Here is a 19,561-nt window from a genome sequence, read left to right on the forward strand (position 1 = left end):
TGTATGCGGAAGGGAGCAGAGGAGAAGCGGGAATTCATTAGCTACATGGAGGATTGGCTCCTCTGTATGCCCCTTCCCCCGCCGCTCCCCTATCCAGGCATACAGGGAGGCTGTGTGGACCTCCTGGTATCCCCATGGGGCCAGGTCGCAATGGCTACCCATGCAACCCCTGTAGGTACGCCCCTGGGCAGTGCATTTCACAGGGGAATGGGCTGAAACTAATAAATTGACTTAATTTTACTGCAATGCTCACTTTAGGTCACGCTGAGGAATCAGAAACAATGTCACTCGGAAATAATAACAGAGATGGATTCATTCTTTAATATAGTTTATTTTGAAAAAGGAAAGGAAAACATCAGATCAGACTGTCATATATATTCCAATCGCGCCCTCAAAATAATAAGTAGGGAAAGGGAAAGATAAAGAAATAATAATTATCACTATAGGATACATGTAAACCACCATGAAACCAAAGGACGCCAAAATTAGCTCCCCTATTCTTAACCAAGCCAATCAAAATACCAATCAAATGGGAAAACAATTCAGAAATATTATTTTGTATTTTTAAATGTAATTGCAAACAATAGCATGATCCGATGTACATTTAATCATTATATATATGTTTACAAATGTGTGAACTTTTCTATACGTGTTCCATCAAATTCCCATTGTGTCCTGTAGTGATGTCGCCTTCCTTCCAGAACCGGTAGATTTTCTCTTTGTGACATCAGTTGCTCATTTATTGAACTGTAATCAAAGAGAAGTAAATGTCAGCAAATAATAAAACCATATTTAAATAATACCTAGCCCTTATTCTTTCATACTTTCTCATTGATCTATAACAAAAAAACATAACAGAAATACATTTACATGGATTTGTATATCCAGTATCAATGGTGTATACTCAAAAAGAATCTGCCCATACAATAAACGATGATTTTTTGAACATTGTTGGTTGATTGCTTGTTGGTCTTTATTTTGATACGCTGAATTTTATTAACAGATTTTAATATCACTAGAGGTCATGTGAATATCATGTCTGCTTAAAGCGGATGTCCGCTGAAAAAAAAAAATTAAAAGCCAGCAGCTTCAAATACTGCAGCTGCTGACTTTTAATATCAGCACACTTACCTGTCCTGGAGTCCAGCGCCGTCCGCAGCAGAGGACGAGCGATCCCTCGTCACTCTGTTGACCCCCCGCCATCCTTGGTGAGGGAACCAGGAAGTGAAGCGATCCGGCTTCACTGCCCGGTTCCCAACGGCGCATGCGCGAGTCGCGCTGCGCCGTGCTGACTGGCTCCCACTTTGTTCTGGGAGCCGAGTGTTTCCCAGAAAACAATGGGGGGGGGGGGCACGGGATCTGACAGTCTACCCGCAGACTGTGTGGCCGGAAGTGGGTGCAAATAGCTGTCTTTAGACAGGTATCTGCACCCCCTCCCCCCTGAAAGGTGTCAAATTGACACCGGAGGGGGGGAGGGTTCCGATGAGCCGGAGTTCCACTTTGAGGTGGAGCTCCGCTTTAAAGGAGGACTATAGAGGGTTTTGGTCAATTGTATTTTTGTTTCTTTTGTATTGTTTTTTTTTGTAGGAAATCTTTTTTTTACATATAAACATTCAATATACTGTATGCTGTTTCTAATTTTCAGTGCTTGCTGGGTCATCTAATAGGAAAGTCTAGCATCAGTTCTGTACTTCATAGTTGTAATTGAAGATGATTTAGCTTTGTATCTAACCGGAGATCCTGCAATTAAATCTTTTCTTACACCACAGCAGTGTTACATTTCTTTATGCAATATGTTTTTTCATTAAGCTCACTGCGTTTTACAAAAAAAGTGACCTCTATTATCTTATAACCTCCATTGCTGATATTATATATACGCAGATAGAACTGAGCTACTCACAGAAGGTGTAAGAGACTTGGAAGCCCTTTGCCTGGGTAGACTTGTCACTGTGGAATACGAGAACCATAGAGTTGCCTTTGGAGTAATACACAGGGATGGTGCGATCCCCACAGAATGGACCCATTTGTGTACCATCCATGAAGAGTGTTAGATAGTCGTACATACACATAATGGCAGACTCTAAATGGAAGTCACTTATGGTCAGAGCAATCTGAAAAAGAAATACAATTATCACTAACATGACAGTGTTGTGTTCATACAACAAACAAATCATTTGATGAAAGTGAGTGAATTTCGTTTCTTACAATTTATTGATGTTACAGTCTACCTGAAATAATATTTGACATTAAACCACATTAAACCCAAGAGCAAACATTTATTATATTGCAGTTTACCAATTCTTACATGTGATGGCTGCTTTTGTTTTCTTTTGTAGGCTTTCTTCTATGTTCATTTAGTAAACCAGCCAGCATACCTGTTGTTTTGCAAAAGCACAAGCTATCCAGCAGAATGTATCAGTTTACATGGATAAGCCAAATCATTCAACACTGGCAGGGGTGCTTAAAATGACCAGCTTTATTTATTCACGTAAAACCTTTATCCCAAAAGGAGGGAAAAAAATGCTGTAACTGATTATAAAATGTGAGCTGGAATTTAAATTCAACGTGTTAGTGTATTTAAATCTGCTAATACATTTAACGCTCCCCTCCCCCAACCTGAGGTTGATGCTGATTGTTGTGCCTCTTGTTCTCATTCATCCAGAGTAGAGTCTCACTAATACAGGAGGAGTGTTACTGGTCAGATCACCAGGTGAAAATGAGGAAACGCCAAAGAAAAAGGATGCAGCCACCACATCTAGTGATTGCTAATATGAAAAAAATAAATTGTTTGTTTTAAGAGTTTTATGTCACTTTAGGGGTGATACTGCACATAAAAGGCAGTGCTTAGGAATCTTGTTGGAAAAAGGAAGTCCTTTCTATTCCTGCGGTGTAATGGTCACCAATCTACAATTTCCGGACAAGGAAGGAAAAATCCAGAGCTGGGATATCTTCTGTGCTCCTCCTACATTACTGGCTGATTTCTTTGTCATTCACCGGTCTACAATAGACTCAAGAAACTGATCAGCCCCCTCCCTTCCTCTCCCCTGTGCTCCTGTTACTCCCAATCAGGATGGCAGAAATGAGTCCAGTGCTGCAAAGTCAAGTAAATCTTTATAAACCACTTACAAATGTCACACCACCAGTTCTCAGCCAGCTTCACAAATTACCACCAACACTTCCTGTCATCACTGGGAAAAGATCCAGAACGTCTTGGTGGTAGATAATCTTAGAGAAATCTACATTAGATTTGCCATCAGACATGTATTGTAATGCCCTAAACAATACATTCCGTTTCTATTTAATCAGGTAGGCCCTGGTGAACACTGGTAAATTCAAAGGGGGTTGTACATTCAGATTGTAATGAGTCTGTACAACATTACATTTTATTTGTGTGACAATTTTAGAGAATAAGGAAGTCCAATAATTAGGGAGAATTATGAAGGCATCTTGTTTTACCTTATTTCCAACAGGAGCTGTGATGGTGAAGTTACAATCCATGTTTGGACTGTAGTTCCCTGGGTATCCCGGAGATGTGAAGCTGCCTTGAGAGTTAAAGAAGGTTCCTCCACACTTCACTGTAAGAATATCGATATAATCAATATAGTAAGGAGATTTATAATAGTATATGACATCATTTTATGTTTATGTGTATACTGTATATACATAGTTCATCCTCCCTTTTCGAAGTTCCAAGTTCCTCTTAGGCTAGGACCCCACTCTCCAACCCTCAATGAAGAGCTCAGATGTAGAGATGGCCTACACAGGCACCAAATGCTGCTTCAGGGCAGGAATGGGAGAGAGTCACACGTTCTGCCTTACCCAGAAGTGTTTCACAGAGCACTGGTGAGAAAACAGGAGTGTCCTATGAAAATAAATAACTGTAGTGGAGGTGGGTGGGCTTCCATACAAACCTATTATTTTGTCCTAAATGGTATAAGTACAGATGCTGTAAAATCTATCCATATTGTTCCCCCCACTGCACTGCTTGGGTTACAAGCATCTTTAGTCTAGAAGGTGATACATAAGTTGAAATGCTTATCTTATTTATCCCTCCCACAGGCTTCCTCCATGCTGTACTACTGGTCCCTGAAGCTGCTTCTTGTTGCCATTCTCCTGGCTTTAGACTCTCAGATGTCATCAAATACAACACAGGATCAGCAGTCATGCATTGTACATGAACTTGTTGAGGGCTCGCCCACATACTGGGACATTGGAGAGCATAGATGACCACCGGCTGCCAGGGTAATTTTTTGAACTTTGCCAATCTGCCCTAAGCAAAGCAAGCATTTAACCAATGCAGTGCTGGGGAAAAGAAAGTCTGGTCACTGCACTCCACACTGGAGAATTTTGGATGATATTGTCAACCGCAAAGAAGTCCATAGGAATTTAACAACTTCTTAGTTTCGCAGAAGGGCAGACAGCAGAGATATACCACAAGAAAGAAGAATTTATACAGTATCTGATCCAAAATAAGCCATAGAGGTAATTGTTATCACTCTTAAAGTTGACCAACATACACATTGAACAATCTAACTGGAAAATGTAATTGTATATACTAAGAAACTGCATGGATTACCTCAAAGGTTGCAAACAGAGGTTATATGGCATCAAACTGTTGTGCCAATAGTTCCTCCTTGGGAGGGATCTCCTCTGTATCTATGATTCTTCAGTATTTTTCTTTACCAATAAAATAAATCAGCATACCTGAGCTATATGAAGCTTGGAAGCCGACCCCAGAAACAGCACCGTCACTGACAAACTGGACCAGCATCTGGCTTGTGGAAGCGATGATTGGAGGGATGGTTTGACTTCCGCATATTTTATCCAACAACACAGGAGAGTTCTTAGAGGGACCGTCATAGATCCTCATGTAGTCTGAGTCACAGTTAGGAGTGGATTGGATATTAAAGGTACTGAATTTCACTGAAGCCTAAAAAGTGACACAAGGAAAATGTATTATCTACAGTAAACCCCAAACTTCCCATACTTGTAACTGCAAACTGGGTTAATATGTAATTCCAATATGATGCAATCAATTGCTATATTAATGCTTGAACAGTCCTTCAGAGAAAAAAAAACACAAGAATATGTAGGATTCTAATTTCTGTTAAAATATCTTGCAGCTATAGACATTTCTATCTACGATATTTCTTGAAACATGTGTGTATTTTCCATTGATTTTCCAGTTAACAGAACTCTTCTGCTCCCTCTGATTATTTGTTGCTTGTGGTTTGTTTAGGGAAACCAATAAGTTTAAACAAGACACATTTGGGGGGGGGGGGGAAGAATTTTTTTAACAGAAGTCTTTCGTTTTATGCTATATTGAGTTAAGTCAAAGAAACCTGGGACTGTGGATATTGCAATACTGTTACTATTGGTAACATACTTGTAAGAACCAGAGCCACAAATTAATCCAAAACCCCCTTTGTTCCTGCTAAACCCCCATTCCTACAATGACCTCACCATCAGATGTGGGGTAAAAGAAATCTGGCACATCAGAGTTGCTTCCAGCAATGAAGTGGGCCATAATGAAGGGAAGTATTATTCCAACATATGGAGCAATTGGTGGTTGAAGCAGAGTATGAGGTTTAGAGGCATTTACATCTTAAACAACCTTCTCTATACCCCTGTCTCAGCCATAAAGTCAAACCACCGCAATGGCTCCACTTCAATGTACAAAGGTACAAAAGTGTGATGTTCAGGTAGGGAGTATTTGGACCTATTGCGTGGCTCTAAACTAGTCAAGTCTCTATTTTTATGAATGTAAAATGTAGGTGGTGTACAAAACAATCTTCAGATGGCAGTTCATTTTCACAGCTAGGTTGCTAGACATTTAGGGTCACATTTTGCATCTCTACATTTCTGTCTCCTCACCTTCCCTGATGGAACTCTGATCAACCAAACGCAGTCACCATTATTAGGATAAGCAGAGGGATAGTTGTCAGAAGTCAAAATTCCTGTCTTATTATTAAGCAAAGTCGCACAGACACCTGAGAAGGGAGAAATAGACATATAAATTATATTTAGTTATTGGAGGAATAGACTGATAATAATAATAATATTAATAATATATTGGTCGGAAACAGGGGAAGGGGTATTAACCTTCTATTAGATTAAAACTGCTGGAATTTTGAACTTAAAATCAAATGAACCTTGAGTTTAACCCCTTTACATTGAAGATAAAAGATCCTTATTGCCTCAATGCCGTGTCACATCTTTTGTATTATACTTTGTTTGTTCAGGGCAAATTGAGCCTTCATTTCATGGTAAAAACTACATTTCCTGATATTTAACTTTTTTTCAATGAAAACTGGCCAAATTGTAAGCAATATAATTTTTTTTTAATCTAGCTATATCGTTCTTAAATGACAATAAATAAATAACCCAAATTGAATTTGAGATGCATAGGGATACCACATATGTGTACATTATTTATTGTGTACACCCATAGTAGGGGCCAGACACAAAAGTGCACATTTTGGGCTAGATTCACATAGATCAGCAGCTCAGCAGATCTGCGTGATCTATGTGATTTAAGATACGCTGCCGCAAGTTTGAGAGGCAAGTGGGTAATTCACAAACCACTTACCTCCATTCTTGCGGCGGCGGATCGTAAATCCCCCGGCGGAATTCAAATTCCGCGGCTAGGGGGAGTGTACTATTCAAATCAGGCACGTCCCTGCGCCGATTTAAATGAGCATGCGCAGTCCGTGAATTTTCCCGGCGTGCATTACTCCCACTGACGTTGCTAGGACGTCAGTGGTTTCGACGCTTACGTAAACGACGTCCATCCATATTCCAGAACGACTTACGCAAACGATGTAAAAAAATTCAAAATCGATGCGGGAACGACGGCTATACTTAACATTGGCTGCGCCTCGTAGAAGCAGGGGTAAGTATACGCCGGGAAAGCCGCTACGGAAACGTCGTAACAACACTGCGTCGGGTCCGCGTACTTTCGTGAATTGGCGTATCTCGCTGATTTACATATTTCTCATCGTAAATCAGCGGGAACGCCCCCCGCGCCATTTTTAAATTGCAGATAAGATCCGACGGTGTAACACAGTTACACCTGTCGGATCTTAGTCATATCTATGCGTAACTGATTCTATGAATCAGGCGCATAAATACGACCAGTGTAAGACACAGATACGATGGCGTATCAGGAGATACACCGTCGTATCTCTCTCTCTCTGAATCTGGCCCTTTGTGGGGGTTTTTTGTCAAAATTTTTCAAAACTGTAAAAATTCACTTAAAATGCAATCATAAAAAAGTATAATTTCTAATGTTTTTAACCCATGAAATTGGAATGTACAGAAACTTACTGCATTGATAAAGTCGGTTAATTTTAGTGACATCCAAGAGGCTCAGTCCAATTGTCTGCCCAATAGGCACATTGGGGTCAGGCTTGGGGACGATTGTGGGTTTGTTTGAAGTGTTGGTGAATGCATAGCTGGAAAATGTTGAATAGAGAAAAAATCGACATATTACCATTAAAATATTCTATAGTTTATCGGTAATTCACCAGCTAACACAAAAGCCATGACTTACGCATCATAATGCATCACTGAACCGTAATCATATGGACTGCCCAGGTTATTGGTGTCCGCTTTAGCAAAATTACCCAATTTTCCTGTAACAACAAAAAAGCAGTGGTAATGTCTCTTCTTTGAAAACATGACTGAATTTGCTTTGTGTAAATGTCTGCAGTACCTTTAGGGATATACTGGAAATTGATGTCAACATAATTGTCACGGTCACTTCTTACATGCTCATGGTAGAAGCCCAGGGCATGTTCTAGTTCATGTTGTATAATACCCCTGTAGATGCAGCCTCCACCCAATGAAACTGTCTGGCTTCCACCAGTTCTTCCAAGATATGAGTAACAGCTAGAAATTGTAGATATACAGTTCAAAGGAGTTATGCTTTAATACCATGTGGGAGCCTAAGACAATAGTTTTAATAGAAACAATGATTGAATCTGAACTACAGAAAGAAAACAATCAATATCTGTTTGTGCTGGTTTTATTTTCATTGTGAAATTTTAAGTGGAATCCATTGAGTCTGTTGACACTAAGCCCCACTCCCTCTAGGTCACTTCCATTTTTCTACTATATACTCAATGTTAGCAGCGCCAGGATAAATATCTTATGTCCCTGTGCTATTTCTGCTAGGTACACAAAAAAAATAGACAACCAAGAAGCACCTTGTTGTTGGCTTGTGACTGTCACATGTATTTTCATTTTTTTTTGGAGGAAATTCAAAAGAGAATCCATCATGCACAAATAGGTGCCGTAAAGTCTAAGGTGTTTATGTTTTAGATGCTCCCTACTGTGAAGAACTATGATAAACAATAGACAACCTTACCCATCACCAGGAGTGATGTTGATGTAATCATCTTCTGTTGTAAGAGGCACAAACCTCACACAAGTCAATGTTTCAAACTCGGCCATGGCGAGCACAATACTGTTCAGGTCACTGGCACCTGGAAACAGAGATAGAAGGTTGGGTTTCTACAAATAACAAATAGCAATAAATACTTCAATGCAAGAGAAAATAGAGGGAACTCACTGTAGCTGGAATCTATGGTGTAGGGAACAAGAACACTACCACTATCACTTTTAGGCCAAAGGCAAGAAGGACAGTTCATGGCACTGCGCTCATTCTGTACCAGCACATCGCCTCCATACATGGGTGTTTTGCTATCTGAAAATACAGAAAATTATAGTTAATACACTAAAATGCATTGCATTTAAGCTGCTCATACACTGTGAACTGGCTGAACTTTGCTATGTGGGTGTCTCTATCATTCCCCTCTCATCTGACATCTTTTGATTGAAAAATGGATGGATCCAAACAGAAAGTTTTAGAACTAACAGCGGCTGCATCTAATCATGATGCAGTATAGTACAGTGTTGGGGTATAAAACAGAATAGAATAGGCACAGTTGGAATCTGTGCATCTGGAGAAACATGTTAGATATTTCCATGCAGTCCAAATTCCCAGCTTTACTCAGTTCTGTGACCCAGCACAGCCCTGTTTGGCAGGGGAGGAGACCTGATTTTGCTCTGCTGCAGTGAAGTTGGACTCTTGAATCTTCCCATGCAGGACACAGCAGAAAGCAAGCCCCCGAGTAGAGCCGTCCTACTATGGGGGGCAGAACTTAGAAATGCCCGGGAAGATGCTAAGCTTAGCTGAACCCCTTCCCACTGGGCAACCAAAACAAACTAACTAGCTAATCTGTAAGCACCTGATTCCACACAGCCCTGTTTGTCAGGGAGGAGACCTGATTTTGCTCTGCTGCAGTGAAGTAACACTTACAGGTATGATAGTCTCATGTCTCTGTCACTCTGCTCTCTCCTCCTACTACAATGGAGCACTCACTACAGTACAGCTAACATACTCCTTGTGCTTCTTCTCCCACCTCTAGTCTGATCTCTACAATGAAGGTACTTACATCACTTGTATTTAACCACTTAAGCCCCGGACCATAATGCTGCCTAAAGACCCAAGGTGTTTTTACAGTTCGGGACTGCGTCGCTTTAACAGACAATTGCGCGGTCGTGCGACGTGGCTCCCAAACAAAATTGGCGTCTTTTTTTCCCCACAAATAGAGCTTTCTTTTGGTGGTATTTGATCACCTCTGCGGTTTTTATTTTTTGCGCTATAAAACAAAATAGAGCGACAATTTTGAAAAAAATGCAATATTTTTTACTTTTTGCTATAATAAATATCCCCCAAAAACATATATACATTTTTTTTCCTCAGTTTAGGCCGATACGTATTCTTCTACCTATTTTTGGTAAAAAAAATCGCAATAAGTGTTTATCGATTGGTTTGCGCAAAATTTATAGCGTTTACAAAATAGGGGATAGTTTTATTGCATTTTTATAAAAAAAAAATTTTTACTACTAATGGCGGCGATCAGCGATTTTTTTCGTGACTGCGACATTATGGCGGACACTTCGGACAATTTTGACACATTTTTGGGACCATTGTCATTTTCACAGCAAAAAATGCATTTAAATTGCATTGTTTACTGTGAAAATGACAGTTGCAGTTAGGGAGTTAACCACAGGGGGCGCTGTAGGAGTTAGTGTTCCCTTAGTGCAGTGTTTCTCAATTCCAGTCCTCAGGCCCCCCCAACAGGTCAGGTTTTCAATATTTCCATTATTTTGCACAGGTGATTTGATCAGTTTCACTGCCTTAGTAATCACCACAGCCTTTTCATCTGAGGGAAATCCTGAAAACCTGACCTGTTGGGGGGGGGGGGGCCTGAGGACTGGAATTGAGAAACACTGCCTTAGTGTGTGTTTACAACTGTAGGGGGGTGTGGCTGTAGGAATGACGTCATCGATCGAGTCTCCCCTATAAAGGGATCACTCGATCGATGCAGCGCCATAGTGAAGCACGGGGAAGCCGTGTTTACATACGGCTCTCCCCGTTCTTCAGCTCCGGGGAGCGATCGCGACGGAGCGGCTATAAACAAATAGCCGCGCCGTCGTCCCGGATCGCTCCCCGAGGGGACCCGACCGCCGCAAGTCGCGGGGGGGGTCCCGATCGGACCCCCCACCCACGTCTAGGCAGAGACGTACAGGTACGCCAATGTGCCTGTACGTGCCATTCTGCCGACGTATATGTACATGCGGCGGTCGGGAAGGGGTTAAAAGAGTACAATTAAGATATAGTAAGGAATACAGAGCTGCAATAATTTATATATATTTTTTTATCTACCTGGAGTTCAGCTTTAATTGTAGATTTAGAACTAGAAATTACAACAGAAGAATACACAGTTTTACTAGAGTTATTGCTTGCGATATTCTACTAAATTCCCAAACAAAGTGCAATTTCCAAAGTTTGGAAAGTGAACAGTCTATTTGCCTTTAATACATCAACCTCTCTATCTCACAAGTTTCACTGCAATGGTAGAAGTGAATAAAAATAACCCATCAGTCTTTTTAGAAATTAAATAGTGATTTTTAAAGACTCATTCAAAGATCTTGTACCCCAAGACAATAACGCCATATTTCTCCTCACACCCTATTGTTTAGTCCATCAGTGCATGATTTAAAGGATCCTGACACTCATAACTTTATGCATTATAATTCGGGATTTTCCTAGTAAACATGACGGAAAATCTGAGTTATATGAGGACAGGAGGCGATTATCTTGCATTAAACTTTCTTTTTAATGCTCATAGCAGAAATGGTAACAGCTATTCATTTAATACAGAGAAAAAATTCTTCATAGGACTACAATACCCAGCAGCCCCCGGGGGCCCCTCCCCCCTGTCATAGTGTCTATATAAGGGGCTGTCTGGATCTCCTCCTCCTCTTTCTTTATGCGATCCTGGATAATCACGGAACATCACGTAGGTCTATCCTTGAGGATCTCTTCCCGCTGGTATCGAGGAAAACTTCCGTCGATGGTGAGAACAGGGCCAAACGGGCCGTAGCAACAAACATCACCTGGGTGTTGGTTATGCGATCTGAACAGTGTTCAACTGGAACAAAAAACAGAGAATCGTCATACGGGAACTCCGGATTGCTTCTCAACGTCCGCGTAGGCGTAGACTCCACCCATCAGTAACCTGAAAGATAAAACATATCATGATGGGGTGGGTAGGGTGGGAAGATAATCGCCTCCTGTCCTCATATAACTCAGATTTTCCGTCATGTTTACTAGGAAAATCCCGAATTATATATCAGACAGGAGGCTTCATATCTTGCATGTTTAAAGCTAACCACCTAATACAGTACATGCAATATATATATTAGAGTATTGAGGAGGAGACATGGTTAGAGGGTCGGAAGTAATACTGTCTGAAAGTCGTTTCCGACGACCAGTCCGCCGCCAGTAGAAGGTCCGCGAGGGAACCCCCCGAGGTGACTACTTTGGTAGCCATAGCGCCCCTGGTGGAATGAGCTCCGAAAAGCGAGGTGTCGATCCCGGCCATTTCCATGGCCGATCTCCCCCACCTGGCCAATGAAGCCGTGGAAACTGGGAGATGCGGCTTCACATAGGAAACCAGTAATTGACTCTGGTTTGTTGACCTTAGGGTCGCCGTCCGAGCTTCATAGTGCTGCAAACACCGAACCACACATATGTGTGGATGGTCAGGAAAAAAGGGGTAGAACACTGTATGGATCCCTGTTTTCGTACGGCGAACCACAGAGAACCGTACACCCTCCGGTGAAAAATGACGCCGGGAGATGTCTAATGCCCTAACATCTGAAACCCGTTTTATGGATATAAGGCATAAAAGGGTAGAAAGCTTGATAGAAAGGTTCTTCAACGAGAGGATATCATTTTCCCCCCAAGAAGTGAAGAGCCGTAACACCTGGGAGACATCCCATGTGGAATGATATCTAGGTCGGGGGGGGCGATTATATTTTACCCCCCGTAGTAGTCTGCAGATCAGTGGGTGTTTACCCACCGGTGCCGCTTCCACCGGACAATGATAGGCCGAGATGGCAGACCTGTATACATTCAGAGAGCTATAAGACTTGCCCGCCTCGTACGTGTCAGCTAAATAGTTCACTACGTCTGGTACAGGTGCATGAACGGCATCAATTTGCCGTTGATCACACCAGCGAACCCACAGGGTCCAGGCCGATCTGTATGCCGACCGAGTCCCTGGGGCCCAGGCCAAGGCGAGGAGGTCTCTAGCCGATTGTGAAAACGCGTTCTCAGAGACTCCGAGCCTGAGATCAACCACGCTAACAGGGGGAGGTTGCCATCTCTCAACAGAGGATGACAGCCCAGGGTCGCGTTCGATAGGAGATGAGGTGAGAATGGGAGTAGACGGGGAAAGTCGATCGCCATTCCCAGGAGAAGAGGGAACCACGGTTGTGTCGGCCACCAGGGTGTGATCAACACAACCGTCGCCACCTGGGTCGCCACCTGAAGGAGCGTCCTGGTGAGCATGTTGAACGGGGGGAACGCATAGTGTGTCCCCCGCGCCCAAAATTGTCGGAATGCATCCACTGCCAATGCCTCTGGGTCCGGCCTCCAACTGTAAAAGCGGGGTAATTGCCGGTTGAGGCGAGAGGCAAACAGGTCTGTATGCAGAGGACCCCACAGAGTTTGCAGCGTCAAGAACACCGAACGATCCAGCGTCCAGTCGCTGGAATCCGTAAGGTAGCGTGAGTTCCAGTCTGCAACGGTGTTGGAAATCCCTGGCAGGTATTCCGCCATAGGGGTGGTATTGATGGAGAGGCAGAACTGCCAAAAGTCGGATGCGATATCCGCCAGGATCTTGGATTTCGTGCCTCCTAAGCGATTGACGTATTGCACTGCTGCAATATTGTCCATGCGTAGGAGTACACATTTGTTGGAGGTATGAGGGAGGAAACTTTTGACCGCGAAGTATGCAGCCAAAAGTTCCAAGGCATTGATGTGGAGGTGTGTTTCCTCCACGGACCATTTCCCACCGGTGGTGATTTGACCGCACCGGGCACCCCAACCCTGGCGACTCGCGTCTGACTCTATGATCACCTCCGGGTAGGAGTTGAAAATTGTCCTGCCGTTCCACTGGATGGCGTGGCGAAGCCACCATTGTAATTCCTCTATAGCGTCCGGGCTTAACGGGACCTTGTCCGCGTAACGTAGCCCTTGTCGTAAGTGGAGCGTTTTTAGTCTCTGTAAGGCGCGATAGTGTAAAGGAGCTGGGAAGATGGCTTGGATAGAGGCCGATAATAGGCCTACTATGCGAGCCAGCAAACAAAGGGAGACCTGACCCTTGCGTAATGTGGCCCTGATTTCCTTGCGAATCAGAGCCAGTTTCGCTTTCGGTAACAGAAGGAGAGCCTTGTTGGTATCCACAAGAAACCCTAGGAACTCCATCTCTTGAGAGGGTTCCAGGACTGATTTCTTGTAGTTGATGAGGAAGCCGAGTTCCCTCAACAAGGATACCGCCCATTGGCTGTGTAGAGAGGCTAATGTTCTGGATCGTGCCATGATCAGCATGTCGTCCAGGTATATAATTAGGCGTACCCCCCTGCTCCTCAGGGCGGCAATTACCGGCTTGAGGAGTTTGGTGAAGCACCAAGGGGCTGATGACAAGCCGAATGGGAGGCAGGTGAACTGCCACATTCGGTCCTGCCACAGAAATTTTAGGAATGACTGAGATTCGTTGTGCATAGGAACCGTGAGGTACGCGTCTTTTAAATCTATTTTTATCAACCAGTCTCCTGGCCATAGGAGGTCGCGTAACAGGTGGATACCCTCCATCTTGAAATGGCGGTATGCCACATGCTGGTTGAGGTCTCTCAGGTTTATGACAGGGCGATGGCCGCCGTCTTTCTTCTTCACCAGGAAGATGTTGCTGATGAAACCGGGGGAGAGGGGGTCTACTTCCTGGACCGCTCCCTTGGCCAGGAGCTCTTTGAGTTCCTTGTCGATCAGTTCCATGTTTTGGGCCGAAAAATGGATAGGGGGGGGTATTACATTGAGGGTCGGTAGGGATAGGAATTCTATCCGATAACCCGTTACCGTCGATAGGATCCAAGAATCCGTCGAAATTTTTGACCAGGCATGGAAAAAATACATCAGTCTGCCCCCCACCCGTGTATGTGGAATTGAAGATGGAATAAAACTCACCGGTCGGTGGCCTAGACCTTGGAAATCCACGTCCTCCGCGTCCTCTCCAGGGACGTCCCCGTGGGGGGAAAAAGGGTGCGGGTTGAGCCATCGGCATGGCGTACGGCTGTGGAGCAGGAGTGTACTGCTGGATGGCAGGTCTCGAGTAGGGCCTGTATTGAACAGAGCGGCCGGTAGATCGCCCTCTGCCTCTACCGGCCTTCCCAAAAACCCGGCCGGGTTGGGACTTTCTCAGTGATGACTGTGCCTTGTCCAGGCTTGAAAAGAGACTTACAAATTTATTTATATTTTTAATGAGGTCGTCTCCGAAGAGAAGGCCTCCTGCCGATGGTCCCGGTTCATTCTCGGCCAGATGGCTGAGTTGAGGGTCCAGCTTCATCAGAATGGAGCGGCGGCGCTCCACTGAGCAAGTTGTATTAGCTGTGCCCAGCAGGCATATAGCGCGCTGGGCCCAGCCCCTGAGTTGTGTGAGGTCAACAGGTTGGGCTGATGAGGCCGCCTGTTCTGCCAAATTTAGTATTTTCGTGAGGGGGCCAAGGATATCCAGTATGCGATCCTGGATAACCTTGAAGGACCTTTCAATCCCTTTCTTTGCATATTTCCCGGATCTCGTCAAATATTTGAGCAGAACCGGGTCTATCTCAGGGGTGATAGCCACTTTGTTTGCCACATGTGGTCTGGGACATTCTGACCGCAGCTTGTTGCGGTTGACCCTATCCAAGGACCGTCTGGTCCATAATTCCAGATATTGGGCCACATGGGGGAGTGGGGCCCAATCCCCCGAACGCTGATGAGATATCTCGTCCGGATTAAATAATGATTGCCCTTGGGAGTCTACAATGGCGTTTTGTGGCAAGTCATTATTGGCGTCATGGTGGATCGCCGTAAACCCCGCATCCTCTTCATCGTCTGTGAGTGAATCCGAGGATTCGGCTCCATCAGACATTTCAGACTCGTCCTCGGACGTGTCATATGAGTCTGGTTTAATCCGCCTGGCGGATCTATGCCCTTTTGTTGTCTCCTTGGGGCCCAAGGGTCGAGTGTGGTCTGGGATGTGCGGGGTGTGGCAGGTCGGATTGGATCCTGCTTGGGGCACATTGTAAACTTCCCCTGCCGGGGAGTCGAAATGCACTGACAAGTGCTTAAGTTTTTGGGCAGCTTTGCCTTTAGTCGGGGGGCACCCCGAAGTGGATGGCACTGAGACAGAGCCTGTTGTATTAACTGCCAAGGCCGCCTGAATGGACTTGGTAATGAGTTCTTGTATAAGATTTGTGGATAACAGATGCGATGCATCCAAATCCACCACTTCATTGCCCAGGCCTGAGCCATTGCCCTCGGTAGCCATAATATCTAAATTTGGAATGTTAGTACCAATAATCCCTGTCAGGGATAAATCACTGACAGGCAAGTAGTGACACTTTTAAAAATTATAATTTGTTTTGGCTGTTGCAGGGTCAAGTATTGCCCAGCGGATCCCCCCCTAGTCTGCCCGAGGTACCTGACCGAGATTGCGGTCCTGATTGAGGTTCTGCGGCAGTGGAGGGAAAGAAAAGTAGACAGCCAGTCCCCAGCGCGCTCCTGCTCCTTCCGACCGTTGCTCTGAGGTGGAAGGAGATGCAGGGAATCGCGCCTCACGAACGCGGCCGTAATCTCGCGAGATTACGGCCGTTGGATCTGATAGGATGTCAGGTGCAGGGAGGCGTGCCGAGGAACAACGTCTCTCGGCCGCGCCCCTCCACAAGGGAAAGCGCGCGAAGTGCGGTGTGAGGGTGAGAGAGAGGAAACTGAGGGGATGACAAATGGCTTCTGACAGGAGAAGGAAAAAGAGAACTCTAGCGCTGGGGAACCAGACAAACGGCGCAGTGCGTTAATCCAGTCAGAAAGTTGTTAAGCTGAAGTCATTATAACATAAACATATTACATTATTATAAAATACAGCTTATTATAAAATACAGTAAAGACATTAACAGAAACATGGATGGTACTTATCTTAGCCATGAGCAGAAAGAAAGAGGAGGAGGAGATCCAGACAGCCCCTTATATAGACACTATGACAGGGGGAGGGGCCCCCGGGGGCTGCTGGGTATTGTAGTCCTATGAAGAATTTTTTCTCTGTATTAAATGAATAGCTGTTACCATTTCTGCTATGAGCATTAAAAAGAAAGTTTAATGCAAGATATGAAGCCTCCTGTCTGATATATAATTGGTTATTGTCTGTTCCATTGCCTGGATTTAGAACCATCATAATGCAGTAAAGAATCCTGTGGATTAGAATAATTACCTTTATTAGCTTTCAAAATCTTGCTGAAGATCCCTTGTGGCACTTCGGAGTCTTCACTCTTTGGGGCTGTGTATACAAAATACTGATTAGGCATATCTAGTGAAATAAAAAAAATTCAAGTGACTTAATTTTGTGTAAATATTGAACCCATTTTATAATTTGAATGATAAATTAATGGAAATATAGGGTAGCTCCACAAAGCTATCACTGATCTGTGAACCTTCTGGTTGGGAAATTCTTTAAGTCTTTGCCTTAATCACCATGATTATCATAAACACTGTCACCTAAACAATAGGAGATGACGTTAAAAAATACCCTGTTGCCAAAGTCTAAAAAACATGCAGATGATTATATGTGCATTTAACATATTTTAGGAATGTCATTAAATGTAAAAATCTCCCTTGTGTAAACCGACAAAAGCTCGAAACTGCTGCTTGGATGTGATGTCATCAGCCCCAGCAGACTCAGAGATTTCACTCAAATGACACTTTATAATATTCCTCTTCACTCCTCCAACGGCAGCTAAATCAATGTTCATGGGGGGGGGAGGTGAGGGGCAGAGATGCTGGGCCAGCACAGACAGTAATTGGACACTCCCAGAAGAGGGCAGGGCTAAGAGAAACAATGAGGGAGCAGGACTGTGCTAGTGAAGTGACTCTGAGAATAGTCAAAATGTATTTGCAAGTTCAAAGTCACATTGCAGGTGAATAATAAATAATTTATGGAAAGGAAAATACTGCAAGAAAGTGACCTCTATTATCTTATAACGTCCATTGCTGATATTAGATATAAGCAGATAGAACTGAGCTACTCACAGAAGGTGTAAGAGACTTGGAAGCCCTTTGCCTGGGTAGACTGGTCACTGTGGAATACGAGAACCATAGAGTTGCCTTTGGAGTAAAGCACAGGGATGGTGCGATCCCCACAGAATGGACCCCTTTTTGTACCATCCATGAAGAGTGTTAGATAGTCGTACATACAGAAACTGGAAGACTCTAAATGGAAGTCACTTATGGTCAGAGCAATCTGAAAAAGAAATACAATTATGACTAACATGACAGTGTTGTGTTCATACAACAAACACACAATTTTATATAGCATTAAAGTAAGTATTTTGGGCCAAATCCACAGACATGCAGCCTAACTTAACTTTTCAGAGTTAAGTTACACTGCCGCAATTTTCCGAAGTTAAGTACCGATCCTCAAAGCACTTACCCGGAAAATTGCGGCAGCGCAACTTAACTCCGTCCATCGTAAGGCGTTCCTAGTTTAAATGGGCGATTCCCATTTAAATTAGGCGCCGGACGTACTGCGCATGCGTGTGACGTCATTTTTCCCGACGTGCAGCGCGCAAACGTAATTTACGCCAGGCTTTGTGGATTGCGACGGGACAATAAAGTTGCGACGGGTGAAAAAAAAGTTACGCGCCGGGAAAAAAAATTCAAATTTAAAAAAAAATCGCGGCGATCGAAAAAAAGGTCTGGTTTTACATGGTGTACTAACTTTACACATTGTAAAACCAGCCCTAATTTTACGCGTGCAAATCGTAACTTACGCAGAAAACACAAAGCTTAAAAGGCGGCATTTCGACTCGAAATGCCCCCAGCGGCGGATGCGGTACTGCATCTTAAGATCTGACAGTGTAAGTGTCTTACAGATGTCAGATCTTCTGCCTAACTTTGGAAAAATACTTTTGAGGATCGTTTCCAAAGTTAGGCACAGAGATACGCAGGCTGAACAGCAGTTCCGCCTGCGTATCTCTTTTGTGGATTTGGCCCTTTGTTTCTTACAATTCATTGATGTTACAGTCTACCTGAAATAATATTTGACATTAAAGCCACATTAAACCCAAGAGCAAACATTTATTATATTGCAGTTTACCAATTTTTACATGTGATGGCTGCTTTTGTTTTTCTTTTGTAGTCTTTTTTCTATGTTCATTTAGTGATCCAGCCAGCAAGTCTGTTGTTTTTCAAAAGCACAAGCTATCGTGCAGAATGTATCAGTTTACATGGATAAGCCAAATCATTCAACACTGACAGCGATGCTTAAAATGACCAGCTTAATTTATTCATGTAAAACCTTTATCCCAAATGGAAAAAAAACAACTGTAACTGATTTCAAAATGTGAACTGAAATTTGGATTCAACTTGTTAGTGTATTTTAATCTGTTAATATATTTACCACTCCCCTCCCCCAAACAGACAGTGCTGCTGATTGTTGTACCTCTTGTTCTCATTCATCCAGAGTAGCGCCTCACTAATACAGGAGGCGTGTTACTGGTCAGATTACCAGGTGAAAATGAGGAAACGCCAAAGAAAACGGATGTAGCCACCACATCTAATGATTGCTAATGTGAAAAAAATTAATTTTTAGTTTTAAGAATTTTAGGTCGCTTTAGGAATGACACTGCACATAAAAGGCAATGCTTAGGAATCTTGTTGGAAAAAGGAAGTCCTTTCTATTCCTGCGGTGTAATGGTCACCAATCTACAATTTCCGGACAAGGAAGGAAAAATCCAGAGCTGGGAGATCTTCTGTGCTCCTCCTACATTACTGGCTGATTTCTTTGTCATTCACCGGTCTACAATAGACTCAAGAAACTGATCAGCCCCCTCCCTTCCTCTCCCCTGTGCTCCTGTTACTCCCAATCAGGATGGCAGAAATGAGTCCATTGCT

At 43.5% G+C, this 19,561-nt stretch overlaps 1 protein-coding gene across 2 annotated transcripts in view; it reads right to left on the minus strand.

Annotated features, from left to right (window-relative positions):
• Nucleotides 1-311: 311 nt before the first annotated feature.
• The window catches only part of LOC120920573 (cubilin-like), a 146,071-nt gene continuing 126,821 nt past the window's right edge, over nucleotides 312-19,561 (minus strand). The window contains exons 25-35 of one of the 2 annotated variants that reach the window (XM_040332720.1): nucleotides 16,884-16,949; nucleotides 8,573-8,707; nucleotides 8,369-8,486; nucleotides 7,715-7,890; nucleotides 7,553-7,634; nucleotides 7,327-7,454; nucleotides 5,875-5,990; nucleotides 4,705-4,930; nucleotides 3,457-3,575; nucleotides 1,901-2,111; nucleotides 312-747 (exon numbers count right to left, since the gene is read on the minus strand). In XM_040332720.1, the coding sequence (XP_040188654.1) occupies nucleotides 740-747; nucleotides 1,901-2,111; nucleotides 3,457-3,575; nucleotides 4,705-4,930; nucleotides 5,875-5,990; nucleotides 7,327-7,454; nucleotides 7,553-7,634; nucleotides 7,715-7,890; nucleotides 8,369-8,486; nucleotides 8,573-8,707; nucleotides 16,884-16,949 (1,385 nt within the window). In that variant the 3' untranslated portion in view covers nucleotides 312-739. Of the gene's footprint in view, nucleotides 748-1,900; nucleotides 2,112-3,456; nucleotides 3,576-4,704; nucleotides 4,931-5,802; nucleotides 5,991-7,326; nucleotides 7,455-7,552; nucleotides 7,635-7,714; nucleotides 7,891-8,368; nucleotides 8,487-8,572; nucleotides 8,708-16,883; nucleotides 16,950-19,561 lie in introns of those variants that run through there. The other variant, XM_040332719.1, reaches the window with a different exon arrangement.

The sequence above is a fragment of the Rana temporaria genome, chromosome 13 (assembly GCF_905171775.1).
Source record: "Rana temporaria chromosome 13, aRanTem1.1, whole genome shotgun sequence".
NCBI classification, from domain to species: Eukaryota; Metazoa; Chordata; class Amphibia; order Anura; family Ranidae; genus Rana; species Rana temporaria.